The sequence below is a fragment of the Zophobas morio genome, unplaced genomic scaffold, assembly GCF_036711695.1.
Source record: "Zophobas morio isolate AGI-343-1 ecotype UQ-CSIRO unplaced genomic scaffold, CSIRO_AGI_Zmor_V1 ptg000029l, whole genome shotgun sequence".
NCBI lineage: Eukaryota > Metazoa > Arthropoda > Insecta > Coleoptera > Tenebrionidae > Zophobas > Zophobas morio.
In genome coordinates, this window is record NW_026972134.1 from 3,137,644 (window position 1) to 3,152,758 (window position 15,115).

The following is a 15,115-nucleotide window of genomic DNA, read 5'->3' on the forward strand; positions in this document are numbered from 1 at the left end:
TTAGCTCATCTTTTCCCGTTTTTTGTGTAACCAGCTGTAGCTTATTAAAATAAAATTTAAACAATCCTTTTTTTGTTTTATTTACAAAATCTAAAGTAAGTTTTGACTAACACATTTGTTTGAATTAAAAATATCAAACACTTTTACTTCCCGAGCGTAAGCAAAGGAAGTATTGTAATCGAGTCCGTCGGCCGACTCTCTACTTTTGTATTTTCTCAGTCTATCTATTATTATTATTATTATTATTATTATTAATATTATTATTATTATTATAAGTTGCGATGTTCCACAGGTGAGAACCCAATTACGGAACATGCGTACATACTAATAATTCTTCAGAAACTTGTTTTATAAATCACGTACATCAATTAATCTTATTACTTTGATATTTGAACTAAATAAATCAACCATTTTTTGTGCTGTGTTACCTAATTTTAGGATCTCGGTCTTCGGTGTGTGCACATAAAACAGTTGTTGATTTCTGGATAAAATAAGACGCTTGCTAATATTAAAATTAATTTGACCTAATAATTCAGGACAGTAAATTTTAGAATTTAAAATTTTATAAAGGAATACTATACCAGAAATTTTGTGTCTATCGGAAATACTGATAACTGAAAACCTCTCAAGCAATAAAGACATTTCGTAACCAACTGGAGCGTAGAAACCATCTTCCCTAAAACAAAGATACTTCAGAAACCTTTTCTGTATGCGTTCCAAAGTCGCAATATATTTAGCATGGTGCGGAAACTAAACTATATTTGCATATTCTATAATGCTTCTAATACCTACATGTCCTAAACAAATGCAATAACGTACTAACATTAAAATCCTTCGTATTCCTCATGATACAACCATATACCGCATATGCCTTTTTACAGATCTTAAGTATATGCTTCGAAAAACTTAATTTACAATCAAAAGTTACTCCAAGATCATCGACAGTTTCAGGTCTATGTAAAATACATGTGTCAATTACGTAATCGTATGAAATATCCCTCTTTTTACTGCTGAAGGTGAATGCAACACATTTATTGACATTAAGTGGTAGACCATTAACATCGCCCCAAGCAACTATCTTATTGATATTCAGCTGCAAACTTCTGCAGTCTTCAACCGATCTAATGACAGAAAACAATTTCATATCGTCAGCATACAGCAAGCACGGGACTGATATATCAGAAGCAATGTCATTAATAAATATATTGAAAAGTATCGGTCCCAGTACAGACCCTTGCGGCACACCTGAGAAAGCGATAAACTCATCCGAGTAATGTCCATGAACACAAACGCAAAGTTTACGACCACTTAAGTACGACAAGAGGAATTTTAAAAAATCACTAGAGCATCCTAGACGACCAAGTTTCTCAATAAGAACCTCATGTCTCATCTTGTCAAAGGCCTTTGAAAAATCAGTGAATATAGTATCAGTCTGTAAGCCTAAGTCTAGGTGAGTAGCAAGGAATTGCGTAAAAGAACACAAATTAGTAACCGTGGACCTACCTGCAATAAATTCATGTTGATAATCAGAAATGCTGTGTATCAGATAATATGAAATGTATTCAGATAGAAGGTATTCAAAAATTTTGGAAAAATTGTTAATTAAGGACACTGGTCTGTAGTTCTCCAAGACTGTACGATCGCCTTTCTTGAAAACAGGTATAATAACTGCAGACTTCCACATATCCGGAAAAGTATTTAATCTTAATGCCAAATTGAATAAAACAGTTAACGGCTCCGAAAAAGCATCAGCGCACTCTCTAATTACAAAGGACGGAACATTGTTAGGGCCAGATGTATCATGACCCCTAGAGGACGAAGAAATAGGTCTCCCGTTTCCGTCTGTCCGTCCGTCTGTCTGCCGTCCCGGATTTTTATTATACAGATAATCTCCGAAAGTACTGGGCCGATTGTTGTTAAATTTTGTATTTACATATATTAGGTATATCATGTAGATGGTAAAACGCTAACCAAATTGTCTAATCGTCCCCACCACTAATGTGATGACGTCACTTCAAAATTGTACATAGTAATTGGGTTTTAAATTGTATCAAATAACATAGTCTTACACATGTAGTTTATCGGGCCAATTTCAAGTTGGTTTGCAATTAATTGCAAGCTGCGTTGCTATGGTAACCTCGCAAAAATATAATGGTTTGTATTAAGAGTTCTACGAGATCACCATAGCAACGGCAATTAATTGCAAACCAACTTGAAATTGGCCCGCCAGACTCCGAATTCAGATTTTACCCGAAACGTCCAGATTTTTGGAAACTAAACTCTTTAGATCAATTTTTGGATTTGCATTCCTCGGGAATACGATGATAAGTATTAAAACATTTGGAAAATTAAGAAAAAAAAAAAAAAGATTAAACAAATTGACAACGTTTGGTTTGTTAGGTTATGACGGTTGTCACGCTGCGCGCAAAGACAATTCAGATTATGACATTTGTGATTGTGTATGTTGCATTATAATTAGACAGCGAATTTCTGTCGGGCTACGTCACGATTATAGGTGGGGACGCGCTGCATCGCCGGGACTCAGTAGCGGGTGATAGGTAATCACTGAATTTAATTGTCACTTGATTCCATAAATACAATTAACGATTTATTAATCAAACGGCTAAGTAAATGAGAACTTGAATTAACAGCAGAGTGCAACGAAGCAGCGTTATTCTAATCTCAAATAAACGAAGTGCAGCCGGTAACTGCAATGAATTCCCATCCCGTACGAGCCGTACCGAGTTTGGCCTTGTCTAGCCCGCCAGATATCCGCTCTCTAATTATAATAGAAGCAAAGTCAGCAATATCCGCCACAGTGTTCTTTTCAATGCTGCCAGCGAGAAGAAAAAGTTTTTCACAATGAAGCTTTAATGCAATTAGACTGCGGAATAATGCGAATTAATCCACTGCAGATGAAGAATAAATCGAGGCCCGACTTCGTGCTTCACAAATACAAGAACACAGAGAGGCCATACTTGAAACGCCTCGGTTGGCAAGGAGAAATCGTCGAGCAGAACACAGTGATCAACAACGTCGAGCCGTAAAAAGAAATGCGTCAAGTGTTAATTTGCTGGCACCCTTTCGTTCGAATTGAAGAAGAAGAAGAATAAGAAGAAGAAGAAGGAAGAGGTTATGTGTGTCCATTGCGGTGCATTTAAGTTCGCTGGAGAAACGCCTGGATTGTGCTGTCTAAGTGGAAAGTTGAATTGCCACTGTTGCCTCCGCCACCTGAACCATTACATTCATTGTTTCATGGCGAAACTCAAGAATCACAACATTTTCATTCGAACGCTCAAAGATACAACGTACCATATGTTTCCAAATGAATTTTATTTGGAGCAAATATTATCGAAGAACGTGGATTCAATCCGACATTTAAGGTAATTTTTGTTAATAAGAGAATAATCTTCATTTTCTCCATAGAACTGGATCATTGTAACCGGTTGAAGACTCACAGCAGAAATTCTTACAAATTTACTTCATGGGCAATACGTAGGATCAACTTGATCGGCGTCAAACGATCAATAACGGAATGAAAAAAGAAATTACTCAAGATTTGCAACAAATACTTCATGAACATCATGCATTGATTTGGTCGTTTAAAACTGCATTGGATCATATGCCAAGTGATGACTATAAAGTCGTGATCAGAGCAGATAAACGACTCGCTGGAACAATAGATGAAGTCGCAATTACTGTTCTAAGGTGGTACGAAGTTCGCCGGGTCAGCTAGTTATAAGTAAAACTCTTAATTAAAAAGGCAAGAACAAAAAAAAATTGGTCTGGAAACTTGTATTTAACAATTGTAATTTAAAGCACCATGGCCACAGTAACTTCCTACAATATTTTTAGTGCAGGAAACCACCAAAGTACATTTTCAAAATTCGAAAACTAAACTTTAATATAAAAACATGTAACTTTTAAATTAAAAAACTTGTTTCTTTAATGCATATGCTTCAGTATTTACTGCACTTTTATTTACATTTGAATAAGTACCATAGGACGTAGTGATCTAGAATTATACAGCTCACTAAAGCGTGAACTCTAGAGATTAAAGTGCAAAATTTCAACTACACTCTATAATGTGTACATCTGATTTTAATATAACATGGACTGGAACGTTAGATGACACAGAACTATATATTCTCTGTTTCTTGAATGTCTTTGGTAATTTGGCTAGAAACAACACACGCTTTAAGATACATTAAAAAAATGTATATGTACTATCTACATATATCTGTAACTGCTAAAATTAAAGTAAAGTTAAGAGGTGCCATCCAAAATTCCATAAGCTATTTCAAGCCCCTTACGAAGACTCAATATGTATCTTGGAGGCGGGAGTGCTTGATTTTCAGTAAGTTTCTTAATTACTTGTTTGATGAATTTACGATCGACGATAGCTGGAGAAAACGTTACTTTTGGCCAGTTTTCTTGGCATGCTCTACACTCACAAGTAAACCTATACAGCGTTTGAAATCTTTCTTGTCGTTCAGTTTTGTCATCATCCGCGAAGTAGGGGCTAGAACACAAAATGGATAAAGAAATATTGGTAAATTTGTAGACAATGGAAGTTACTGGATGAGTCAGTAACACTGTCTTATCCAGTAATTGGTGTTAATTTAAGACGCTGCAATACATACATAGCAGCAGAATTGTGGGATATAGAAATTTAAATTAAAGATAGATAATGTAGCTGCAGAGTTAACAAAGTTAACAAATTTTCACAAAGCTATAAAAGTTTGGCATAAAAAATTGTCGCATAGATGGTATTTCTCAGATTTTACATTCTTGGGTTAATGTGAATGTAGGTATATTAGGAATATCATGTAAATGGTAAAACGCTAACCAAAATTTGTCTAATCATCCCCACCACTAATGCAATGACGTCACTTCAAAATTGTACATGGTAAATGGGTTTTAAATTGCATAAAATACATAGTCCTGCACATATGGTTTATGACTCCGAACTGAGTTTTTACCCGAAACGTCCAGATTTTTGGAAAACAATCAAAATTATGAAACAACATTTTGCAATTGAATTTTGAATCTGCAAAACCGAATACTTTGAAACCTTGCAGACGTTTTATTATTAAGACCCACCACTGACCCGGAAATGACCGGCATTCAGGCAAGGCTTCTATCATTACGGGTACTAAGACCAAGTAATGATATGCATTGATTAAATTAACAAAACAACTTTCGAGATTCTAGAATTACAGCATACAAATTAGTCTGCTATTATTCTCTAATCTCACCCCATCCCAAAAAGTCTAGCGTAACTACCGATCATTTATCCGCGCATCACTTGGAAAGTGACCTAGACTACTCTGACCTACTGGTGCTAATCTAATCTGACTGACATGATCAGACTGTTCGAGAAACTTACGAACAATATGACATGTTCCTAACTTCAAATGCAAAGACTTTAAATTCTCAACTAAGCTATTTGGGACTACACTTACATTAGAGATAACTAGGGGTAGAATTGAAATTTTTTTAAGATTCAACATGGATTTCATTTCTATCGATAATTGTAGATATTTTGAAATCTTGGTGTGTTATGTTTGAATAATGTTGTTTGTTTTAGGAATAGCAATGTCAATGAGAATGGCTTCGTTCGTGTGTTGCTTGATAAGTATGATGTCTGGTCTGTTAGCTCTAATGTTTAAGTTTGTAAGTATTGTGCGATCCCAGTATAATTTGTATTTGTTATTTTCAAGGAACGGAGATGTAAGTGTAATAGGGTGTCGTATCTTCGATTAAGTTCATAAGTGTTGCTAACTCTTTGTGAATGATTTTGGCTGCGTTGTCGTGTCTAGCTTTGTAGTGAGTTTGTGCTAGGATGCTGCAGGAGGAGATTATGTGCTGGATCGTTTCAGGTTTTGCTTTGCAGAGGCGACAGCAGTCGTTTCTTATATTCGAATCTTTGATGATGTATTTTCTGTAATTCTTGGTATTGATTACTTGGTCTTGAATAGCAAACACAAATCCTTCTGTTTCGGCATACAAACTTGATTTTTTTAACCAAATCAATGACATCTTCTTATTGACATGAGTTTCTTCTAAGTCTTTGTAGAATTTTCCATGTAGTTGTTTTTGTTTTAGCCCACTTATTATTTTGTCTATTGTGTGGGGGGTGTGGATTTCTTCGGTGTTCGACAGATTTAAGGGTATGTGGTTCAAATCTGCTCTTGTGATGGTGCGAAACATTTCATTTGTTTCTGCTCGTTTCAAGAAATACTTCTTCAGATCTGAGATTTGCCTCTGACATAAGTTTTCTAGGTTCTGGAAACCCCTTCCTCCGTTCTGTCTTGGGAATGAGAATCTTTCAATCGACGATTTTGGATGATGCCTTCTATACTGTGTGAAGATTTTCCTTGTTGCGATGTTTAAATTTTCAAGATCAGTTTTGGAGCATTTAATCACTCCAAAAGAATATGTTAGCAGTGGAACGCAGAATGTATTTACTGCTTTCTTTAAATTTTTTCCATTTAACTGTGTCTTCAATATTAATTTTAATCTCGCTAGGTATTGATCTTTCAACCGTGTTTTCGTTTTGGTATGATTGATGTGGGAGGATTGACAGAAACCCAGATATTTGTATGTATCATTTCGTTCTTGGGCTTCGATTATTTCGTTATTCTGGGTTATATGTGGTACTTGGTGTTGGACGCCTTTTCTGATTGCTTGGGTCTTACATTTCTCAATACCAAAACACACCAATATCACCGGAAAATTGTTCAATCAGATTTAATAGGTTTGTTAACTGATTTTGTGTACTTGCATATATTTTTATGTCATCCATATACAGCAAGTGACTTATTCTGTTTCCTCTTTGTTTGTTAATTCTTATATTGAACCCATAATTGCAGCTGTTCAGGATATCGGAGAGGGGATTTATTGCTAAGCGGAACCATAACCGGCTAAGAGAATCGCCTTGAAAAATTCCTCTTCGGATCATTATTGGATCTGACTGAATTGTTTGTTCATTTAAGGTTATTTGGAGGGTGGCCTTCCAAAATTCCATGGAACATTTGAGAAAAGTGCAGATTTTAGTATCAATTTTGTATAATTCTAGAATTTTGCATAGCCAGGAATGAGGGACAGAATCGTAAGCTTTCTTATAATCAATAAAAGCAGTATATATGTTTCGGTTTTCTTTTCTAGCTTGTTCACAGATGATGGAATTTATGATTAATTGCTCTTTGCAACCAAAGGATCCTTTAATACATCCTTTCTGTTCTTTATTAATGATGTCAGAGTTAAAACAGTCTTGACAGATTTTTTGTGTAATGCATGAGGTTAATATTTTTGTTTATATAATATAGATTCAAAGACTTTAGAGATGTTGGACAGAATTGTTACAGGTCTATAATTTTCAATCTTGTCTTTGTCTCCCGATTTAAATATGGGACATACTCCTTCAACTTTCCAACTTACAGGGTAGACGGACGTATCAATTACCAAATTAAAAATTTTCCGAAGTGGAGGTACTAATACGCTAACACAGTCTTTCAAAAAAAATGAAGTTACACAGTCATCACCAAATGAAAACGTCGGTCTAAGTCTCTTAATAGCTTTTAGTATTTCACTTTCAGAAATTGTTCTTACACTAACGCCTGCAAAAATGCGAGAGTCTGAAGACTGACCCTGATAACCACCTGAAGATTGGACCTAAGACTTTGAAAAATGACTGGAAAAAGCGTTCGATATTTCTTGTGGTGATTCTAAGCGTTCATTATCTAGAGACATAGAAGCCGGAGTACTCATATCCTTACGTTTGTTATTGACAAACATCCAAAACTTTCTGGAATCATTGATTAATTTTTGTTCGACATTATCTATATAGTTTTTACACTCCTCAAGACAAGATTGAGTTTTAAACTTCTTGTATTTTTTAAAGAGTTTGTCTTTTGATTTGATTTTCTGAATTAAATCAGCTGTGACCCAAACAGGAAAATAACCCTTTTTAGGTTTTGTTTTAGGAACAAACCTGTCGAATAGTTTATATAATTTTAGATAAAACAACTCACAAACTTCATCGGCAGAGTTAATATTATTTAAAAAATCCCAGTTCACCTCAATCATGGTATTATATAAACCAGTAAAATCAGCCTTCTTGAAGTTATAGCGAAAAATGTCACACTTTGCAGGAGAGTTTGAATTTGTATGATGTGGAACGGAAGTTCCTAAAGCATGGAACATTAAAATCACCCACACAAACAACGTTAGACTCGCACAGAACATTTAGTTGATCAATACAATCCAAAACAAGAGAAAAATCAGAAACAGAAATCTGCGGAGGAATATAAAAAACTAATACATAAACTGAGGTTGCTACATTTATTTTCACTTTGCAGCCGACCACATCAATCATAGGTGAAAGTTCACATATGAATTGAAGATTCAAACGTTCACACTGAAATGAATTGCGTGTCAAAAGCATGGCACCACCACCTCTAGTAAGATTTAACTGTTGTAAATTTCTGTCACAACGAAATACACGTTATACTGTTTACTAGCGACAATTTCAATAGAGAATATTAAAGACGAAAGCCAAGTTTCCCGAATAGCAATAACGTCACAATCAGATGAGGAGGCATTTTTATAAAAATCATTGAGCTTTGTGTTCATACCACCGACATTTTGGTACACTAATGAGAAAGAAACATCTAGTTTTTTGATTTAACAATTTTGGGTATACCTTTAACATATTTTATGGTAATTTTACCATCATCACGCCTGTTTTTCAGTTGAGAATTGAGAGATTTCAGGTACGCAGCTTGTTTTGGTGTCCTATCATCGCTGATAGAAATATTGTCAATAATTCCAGTGTTGAATATTTTTGTTTTGTTTTTAAGAACATTCTTGGCAATAGCATCACAAGGGAGAACAACTTTAATGGGACGTGCTGACGCCCTAGGTTTACCGAAACGAATCACCTTTTCAGGAATCGCATTTGTAGATGTTGTTTTTAGGATATTACTAACTTTGACTGTATCGTTTTGTATTTTAGCTTCCACGTTTCCAACACTTTCAGGGAGACCGCGTATAATTACATTTTTTGAGCGAATAATTCGTTCAACTGCCTCATTCTCAACTTCTTCAAACAATTCCGGATTAGAAGGCATTAATTTTTTGCTCAAGTTTGTTAACAAGGTCTTTGGCTAGGTTATCAAATAGCTGTGGTAATGCTGTACGTTGTTCAGCAATAGTTGTACATCTATTACAATAAATTTTGACATTGCCTACTTTATTCCTTGTAATTCCATCATCGTTTTGCAGACCGGTGCAAATGCGATGCTATCTTAAATGTGCAAGAAAAAAACATAATAGGTATGCAGTCGTCACGTTTCCGACAGCGAGGGAAGTACTGTCTAAACTCTTTAGACCAATTTTTTTACATGGAAAAATTATTTAAATTATACGCTTCAAAGTGAACTTACCCATAAGAGATGAAGCACTGTTCCCCCTTTTTAATAGGTAAATTGGCTCGAACTACCATCGTTGATCCACAAGTATTCCAAAAGGTATTAGGATAACATGAATGGTTAAATAAACTATATAAAGAGTATAACGCAAGTCCAGTCACAGAAGTATAAAATTTACCATTTTTATGCCAACTGAAGATTGTTACATTATTTACTTTCAACACCTGTTGATGATAAAGAAACAGCTCTTTAAACTTTTCTTCAAATACTTCAAACTCTTTAAATATTTTAATTTTTTCTTTAATCAAAATAAAAATGCTAGCACTTAAGAAAGTCCAAACGTATGTTTTTTCTGGTGGATCTGCATTACTGTGACCTTCTAATTCTGAAATCTCTTTGTACCTGTCAGAACGATACATCGTTTCGTCGTTTTTCTCTTCGGTCATTGCCAAAAGAGTGATTTTTAAAGAAAACAACCAGAAATCAAATTTGATTCCTAACAGTTCTTCTACGTAAGGCAAAATTAAACATTCGTACTTATGATAATTTTGAAAAGCTTTTGCTTTGCATGCTTCAGTACAATACAATGCTTCGTTGCAATTGCGGCAGGGAATTACATTGTAACAGTTCTTAAGGCACTCACAGCAAAACAAGAATGGATCAGACGAAATATCAGCTTGTAATTCAACCGCATATGGTTTGTCAACGGCTAGGACTTCGCCAATTGCGATATCTCTGGAAGCTACTATGTGACGACCGTATTTTTCGTTCGTTTGTATTTCGATGCAGTTTCTTGCCGACTGAATTGAGGGATTCATTTCCGATTGTGGAATTTCATATGTTTTAACTTTAACGACTTTTTTCCGACTACTGTATGCTTTTGTCGCATCCTCCTTTCTCTTGAAGAGTTTGGCACTTCGACTCTCAGAATAACCATGCTTGAAGGCTCTATCGATGTCCTGCAAAAATTAATACAGTTACATTCTTACATTTTAGTGTTCTACTTTATATCTTTAGAAAAGGTTTTGTGCATTTCCGCTGCACATTGCGTTCGATTTTCTATTGGAAACGGGAAATTCTACCGATACCATGGAGGGTGGATATATTTTCGCTATATATTTCCAAGAAAAGATTCATTGCTGTTACCGTTCGTATGATAATTCTTTGACTTGTATTTGTTTAATATTTGCAAACTGATCAATTTCCCACCGGTGCATTCGCGAAAATTCAAATTTCGAGTCAAAATCTAAGTCAAAAACGAGACCAAATAACTACTCTGCTTTCTAGTCTGGTCAATAATCCGCAGTGTGTAAAAGAAAAAAAATCTAACTTTCGCACATAAATCTACACTCAAATACTTATACAGATCTTACAGATATTTTATTAGCTGCTTGTTTTTTAGACTTTATACATAAAGGTCTGTAATTTTGGTTTCAATATCTTTTCTTACAGTTTCTTAAATATGTAGTTGCATATATTTTTTAATTAACATAAGGCGTTCACAAAGTATAGAACCACCCCTAAACCTTTTTAAAACTTTACGCGACTTCATAATGAGTCTATACTATATAAATGATTCAAACATGCACCCCTCTTTGGAAAATTGTAATTCTTTAAATTAAAGAATTTTGCTACTTATAAGAAAAGATGTTTTTACATATAGTTTTATTTTTACAATAAAAATTTAATTACAATAAAATCATTAGTTAAGTTAGATCTTAACCCTTCTAACAATAGCATTCAACCGTTTTTTTTTTGTTCTATTGATGAATTTAATGATGTCACTTACTTCCTGTAATTGATTAAATCTATTTGAATTCACTGATATTAGGTATTTTGGTGTCCTCAGTTGAAAATTTAAATTTCGCGCTGAGGAAGAAAAGAAAAATTGAAAATAATTTCAGTAACGTAGACAATCACCCATGTTTCAGTGCGTTTGGGAGAATAGCGATCACACTTAGGCTGGTAGATAAATGGAATTTCGTAAGACAAGACGTGGAAAATGCCAAAAAGGCACCTATTTATTCATGTGTTTGGTGTGCACTTCTCGTTTAGCGAGTTGTAAGTGCAGTGAAAACACCTGTTAAAATTATGGGTAGTATAAAACGTCTAAAGACCCGACACCGATTATGGGCCTAATGACGACTACCAATATATCTTTCAAATATGAAAAGCCCATCGGATATTATCAAAGTTAAGTTTAGTAACGGTGGAAATCTGAAGATCATGACTTATGAGAAAGAGTTTTTTTTCTATGGATACACGTAATGAAGGCCTCCAGCATCAATCAGTCGGCTGGTGGCGGAAAATTACGCATTTAATTATTATTGGAAACATTTTTGAAGCAGTTTAATCGGACACACTTAGCACTACAATTTTTTGAACAATTTTCTAGGGCTTTTTATAAAAATTCGCAACAAAAACATTTGTAAAAATACAGTTAACAAAAAAAGCTAAATAAAACCCAACAGTTTCATATTACAAACACTGATAAGAGCGGTAAGTACACAAATTTATTGACCACAACTACATGTTATGATTTTCAGGCATGATCAAAGTACACAGCAAATTAATTAAAGACTCACCTCTAAACATTCTTCATATAAACCCAGACCAAAAAGTGCTGCAGATCTGTTGCCATATGCAAATGACACCTCCTCATCACTCTTAGCGAAACTGAGACTTTGTGTATAAAGTTTCAGTGCATCTTTACCATTTTTGTTTTGGAATTGAACATTCCCTAATTTTCTTAATTCGGATGCCCTGACATCAGATTTAGTAACGTGGGGTTTAATTTGCTGGATTTTGGATTTTATATGTGCAACTTCTTTCTCGTTATTTAGAAAAAAATTCATTCGTTTAGCGTTAGTTGTGCATTTCTTGAACTCACTTTCATCTTTCAGATATCGCGGTCTGTAGCGTTCGATCTGTAGTTCTACGAATTCACTATCTGTAAACACTTTTTTCCCATCAGCCATTATGAGGACACAAGATTGATTTCTACAACACTTCCAAAGTTAGATAGCCGAATTGGTACATCGCATCAGAATAATGACCACGGTGGTATAACTCAGGTGTTTCAACTCCACTCCTAAAACGGGCGCTCTAAAACTGATATCGTAGTAGATTGTAGAAGGATGACCGCCATCACGTGGTACTTAATTGTACTATTTAAGTGTAACAATATATCAAAGATGTCCAAATACAAATCTAGTAGATGATAGAGAATTGTAGTAGTGGGAATTGAAAGTAATTTTTGCCATCTTACAAGGAACACGTGCCTGCTGATGAAGGATGTAGTAATTATATATTTGTAAAGGATCTAAAAAAACTTGCCAAAAGTTATTACATTTACTAACTTATGATAAGACCAGGAAAGGAAGTATTGTAATTGAGTCCGTCGGCCGACTCTCTACTTTTACATTTTCTCTATCTTTCATGACCCCTATAGAAGACGAAGAAATAGGTCTCCGTTTCCGTCTGTCTGTCCGTCTGTTTTACCCGAAATTTTTTGAAAAAAAAATCCAAATTATGAAACAACATTTTGAAATTTAATTTGGAGTCTGCAAAACCGAATGCTTTGAAATCTTGCAGATGATTTACAGTTATGATAAGCATGATAAATTTTTATTCAAAATATATTTACTTGCTCCTCCAAAAAATTGATAACGTCACCTCAAAAGATTGTCGAATCTATCTAAAATGTACAAAATATGATGAGTCTGTACTTGTGATTTAATCAGGAACTACAAAACCGAATACTTTGAAATCTTGGAGATGGTTTACAGTTATCATAAGCATGGTAAATTTTTAATCAAAATGTATTTGCTCATCCCCCCTAAAAAATTGATGACGTCATTCCAAAGTTTTGCTGAATATGTCCTATCTAAAATGGACAAAATGTGAGTCTGTACTTGTGATTTATCATTCCATTCATATTTTTTACTACTTTAAGGAAGTATTGTAATCGAGTCCGTCGACCAACTCTCTACTTTTACGTTTTCTCGACCTTCCATGACCCCTAGAGTGCGAAGAAATAGGTCCCCCGTTTCCGTCTGTCTGCCCGTCTGTGTGTCCTTCTGTTGATTATTATAAATCAATATTCAAGACAACCCAATTCATTTTCCCGAAAATTTGGGAATTGACCTTTTTCCTGTAAGATCGTAAAACTTCCGTAGTGACTTTTCGTGCGCACGCATCTTCAAAACCACGCTGGAAATAGTATCCGGCACTCCGGCAGCAGAGCAAAGGTCTGTGACGACAAACCGCTTTGACAAACTGCAACCGGAAACACACGTAACCTGTCGCTCATTGGTTAATTTTAACTTGGCGCTCCAAAAATCTGACTTCGCCTGCGCGATGTTGTCTCACTCTGTATCACTGGAATTTATATAATCTCTACTCACTTTGCTTACAGTAAAAGGGTCAATACAGTACTTTTATTTTTAGTATTACACTACATCTATCCAAACTGATATACGTGTCCTTGCAATTTTTTTTTAAATTGCCCCGCTACAAAAATGTAATGAGAAAAAAAAAATAGGATGCTGTCATCATGTTTCCGACAGCGAGGGAAGTATAATAATAATAATAATAATAATAATAATAGGACTTTATTAAATAATAATAGGCGAAGTCTAGCCATAGGCTATTCCAGTACTCTAGCATGTTTCTTCAAAATGTTTAGAACATACTCCATATTATTTGCTCATAAATTAAATAAAAAACGTGGATGTATCGAACGTCAATACTTTTTTCCAATGACATCAGAAAGGCAATATAACGTTTTTTATGCGATGTTCGCATCTCTACGCCACTGTCGCATATCGCGTCACTGTTAGCATTACAGCAACTCATTATAGTCATTGGTCAAATTCCCTAGTTGAACTGTCAACTTGAAAGAAAATTTAGGTTTCAGAAAAAACTTTTTGCTTAAATAAGACGTATTTTTAAATAACGATGGCATCGGCAATGGATGTAGATGTAGACGAAGTCGAAGTTCCAACCTCCAGCAGTTCCAAGGGCGAGAAGAAACGTTTCGAAGTAAAAAAGGTAAATACTTAAACATAACCTGACTTTTCGTAATGATTTTCATTTTTCTAGTGGAATGCTGTGGCACTGTGGGCATGGGGTATGTGAACCATTTACTTTGTGTTACTTTTATACAATTTAATAATTTTAGATATTGTTGTTGACAACTGTGCGATCTGTCGAAACCACATAATGGACTTGTGCATTGAGTGTCAAGCCAATCAAGCGTCTGCCACTAGTGAAGAGTGCACAGTGGCATGGGGGGTTTGCAATGTAAGTGTTCTAATGTTTGGAGTGAGATTAATTTTTTTAATATTGTTTTGATTATCTAGCACGCGTTTCATTTTCACTGCATCTCACGATGGCTGAAGACTAGACAGGTTTGTCCTTTAGATAATAGAGAATGGGAGTTCCAAAAGTAAGTTTTTTTAAGTAGGTATTGATGGAAATAATTATGGATTATTTGCAGGTATGGTCACTGATTATTGGTCGTTAAAGTTAGGATTTTTTTTGTTGAATACTCCATTTTCATTTTTTTTTGTGGTCTTGAATAAATAAGGTATTTCACATGTGTCAGTTTTTTAAGTTAGGTTATTATTTGTAAAATTTGTCTGTATTTTGAATAAATTTTGCCCGTGTTTTCATATGTA

General features: G+C 34.8%; 1 protein-coding gene across 1 annotated transcript; it reads left to right on the forward strand.

The window, feature by feature from the left end:
- The first annotated feature begins 14,285 nt into the window (after positions 1-14,285).
- On the forward strand, positions 14,286-15,115 carry LOC135137428 (RING-box protein 1A). The gene is made up of 5 exons (XM_064067066.1): positions 14,286-14,486; positions 14,538-14,565; positions 14,617-14,738; positions 14,798-14,883; positions 14,935-15,115. Exons 1-5 carry the CDS (start codon positions 14,394-14,396, stop codon positions 14,945-14,947), a joined length of 342 nt encoding a protein of 113 aa, XP_063923136.1. The 5' UTR covers positions 14,286-14,393; the 3' UTR covers positions 14,948-15,115.

Coding starts and splice junctions, on each gene's coding strand:
- LOC135137428 (XM_064067066.1), top strand. CDS start 14,394: ATGGCATCGGCAATGGATGTAGATGTAGACGAAGTCGAAGTTCCAACC. Junction 14,487..14,537: donor AACGTTTCGAAGTAAAAAAG/GTAAATACTTAA, acceptor TCATTTTTCTAG/TGGAATGCTGTGGCACTGTG. Junction 14,566..14,616: donor TGTGGCACTGTGGGCATGGG/GTATGTGAACCA, acceptor TAATAATTTTAG/ATATTGTTGTTGACAACTGT.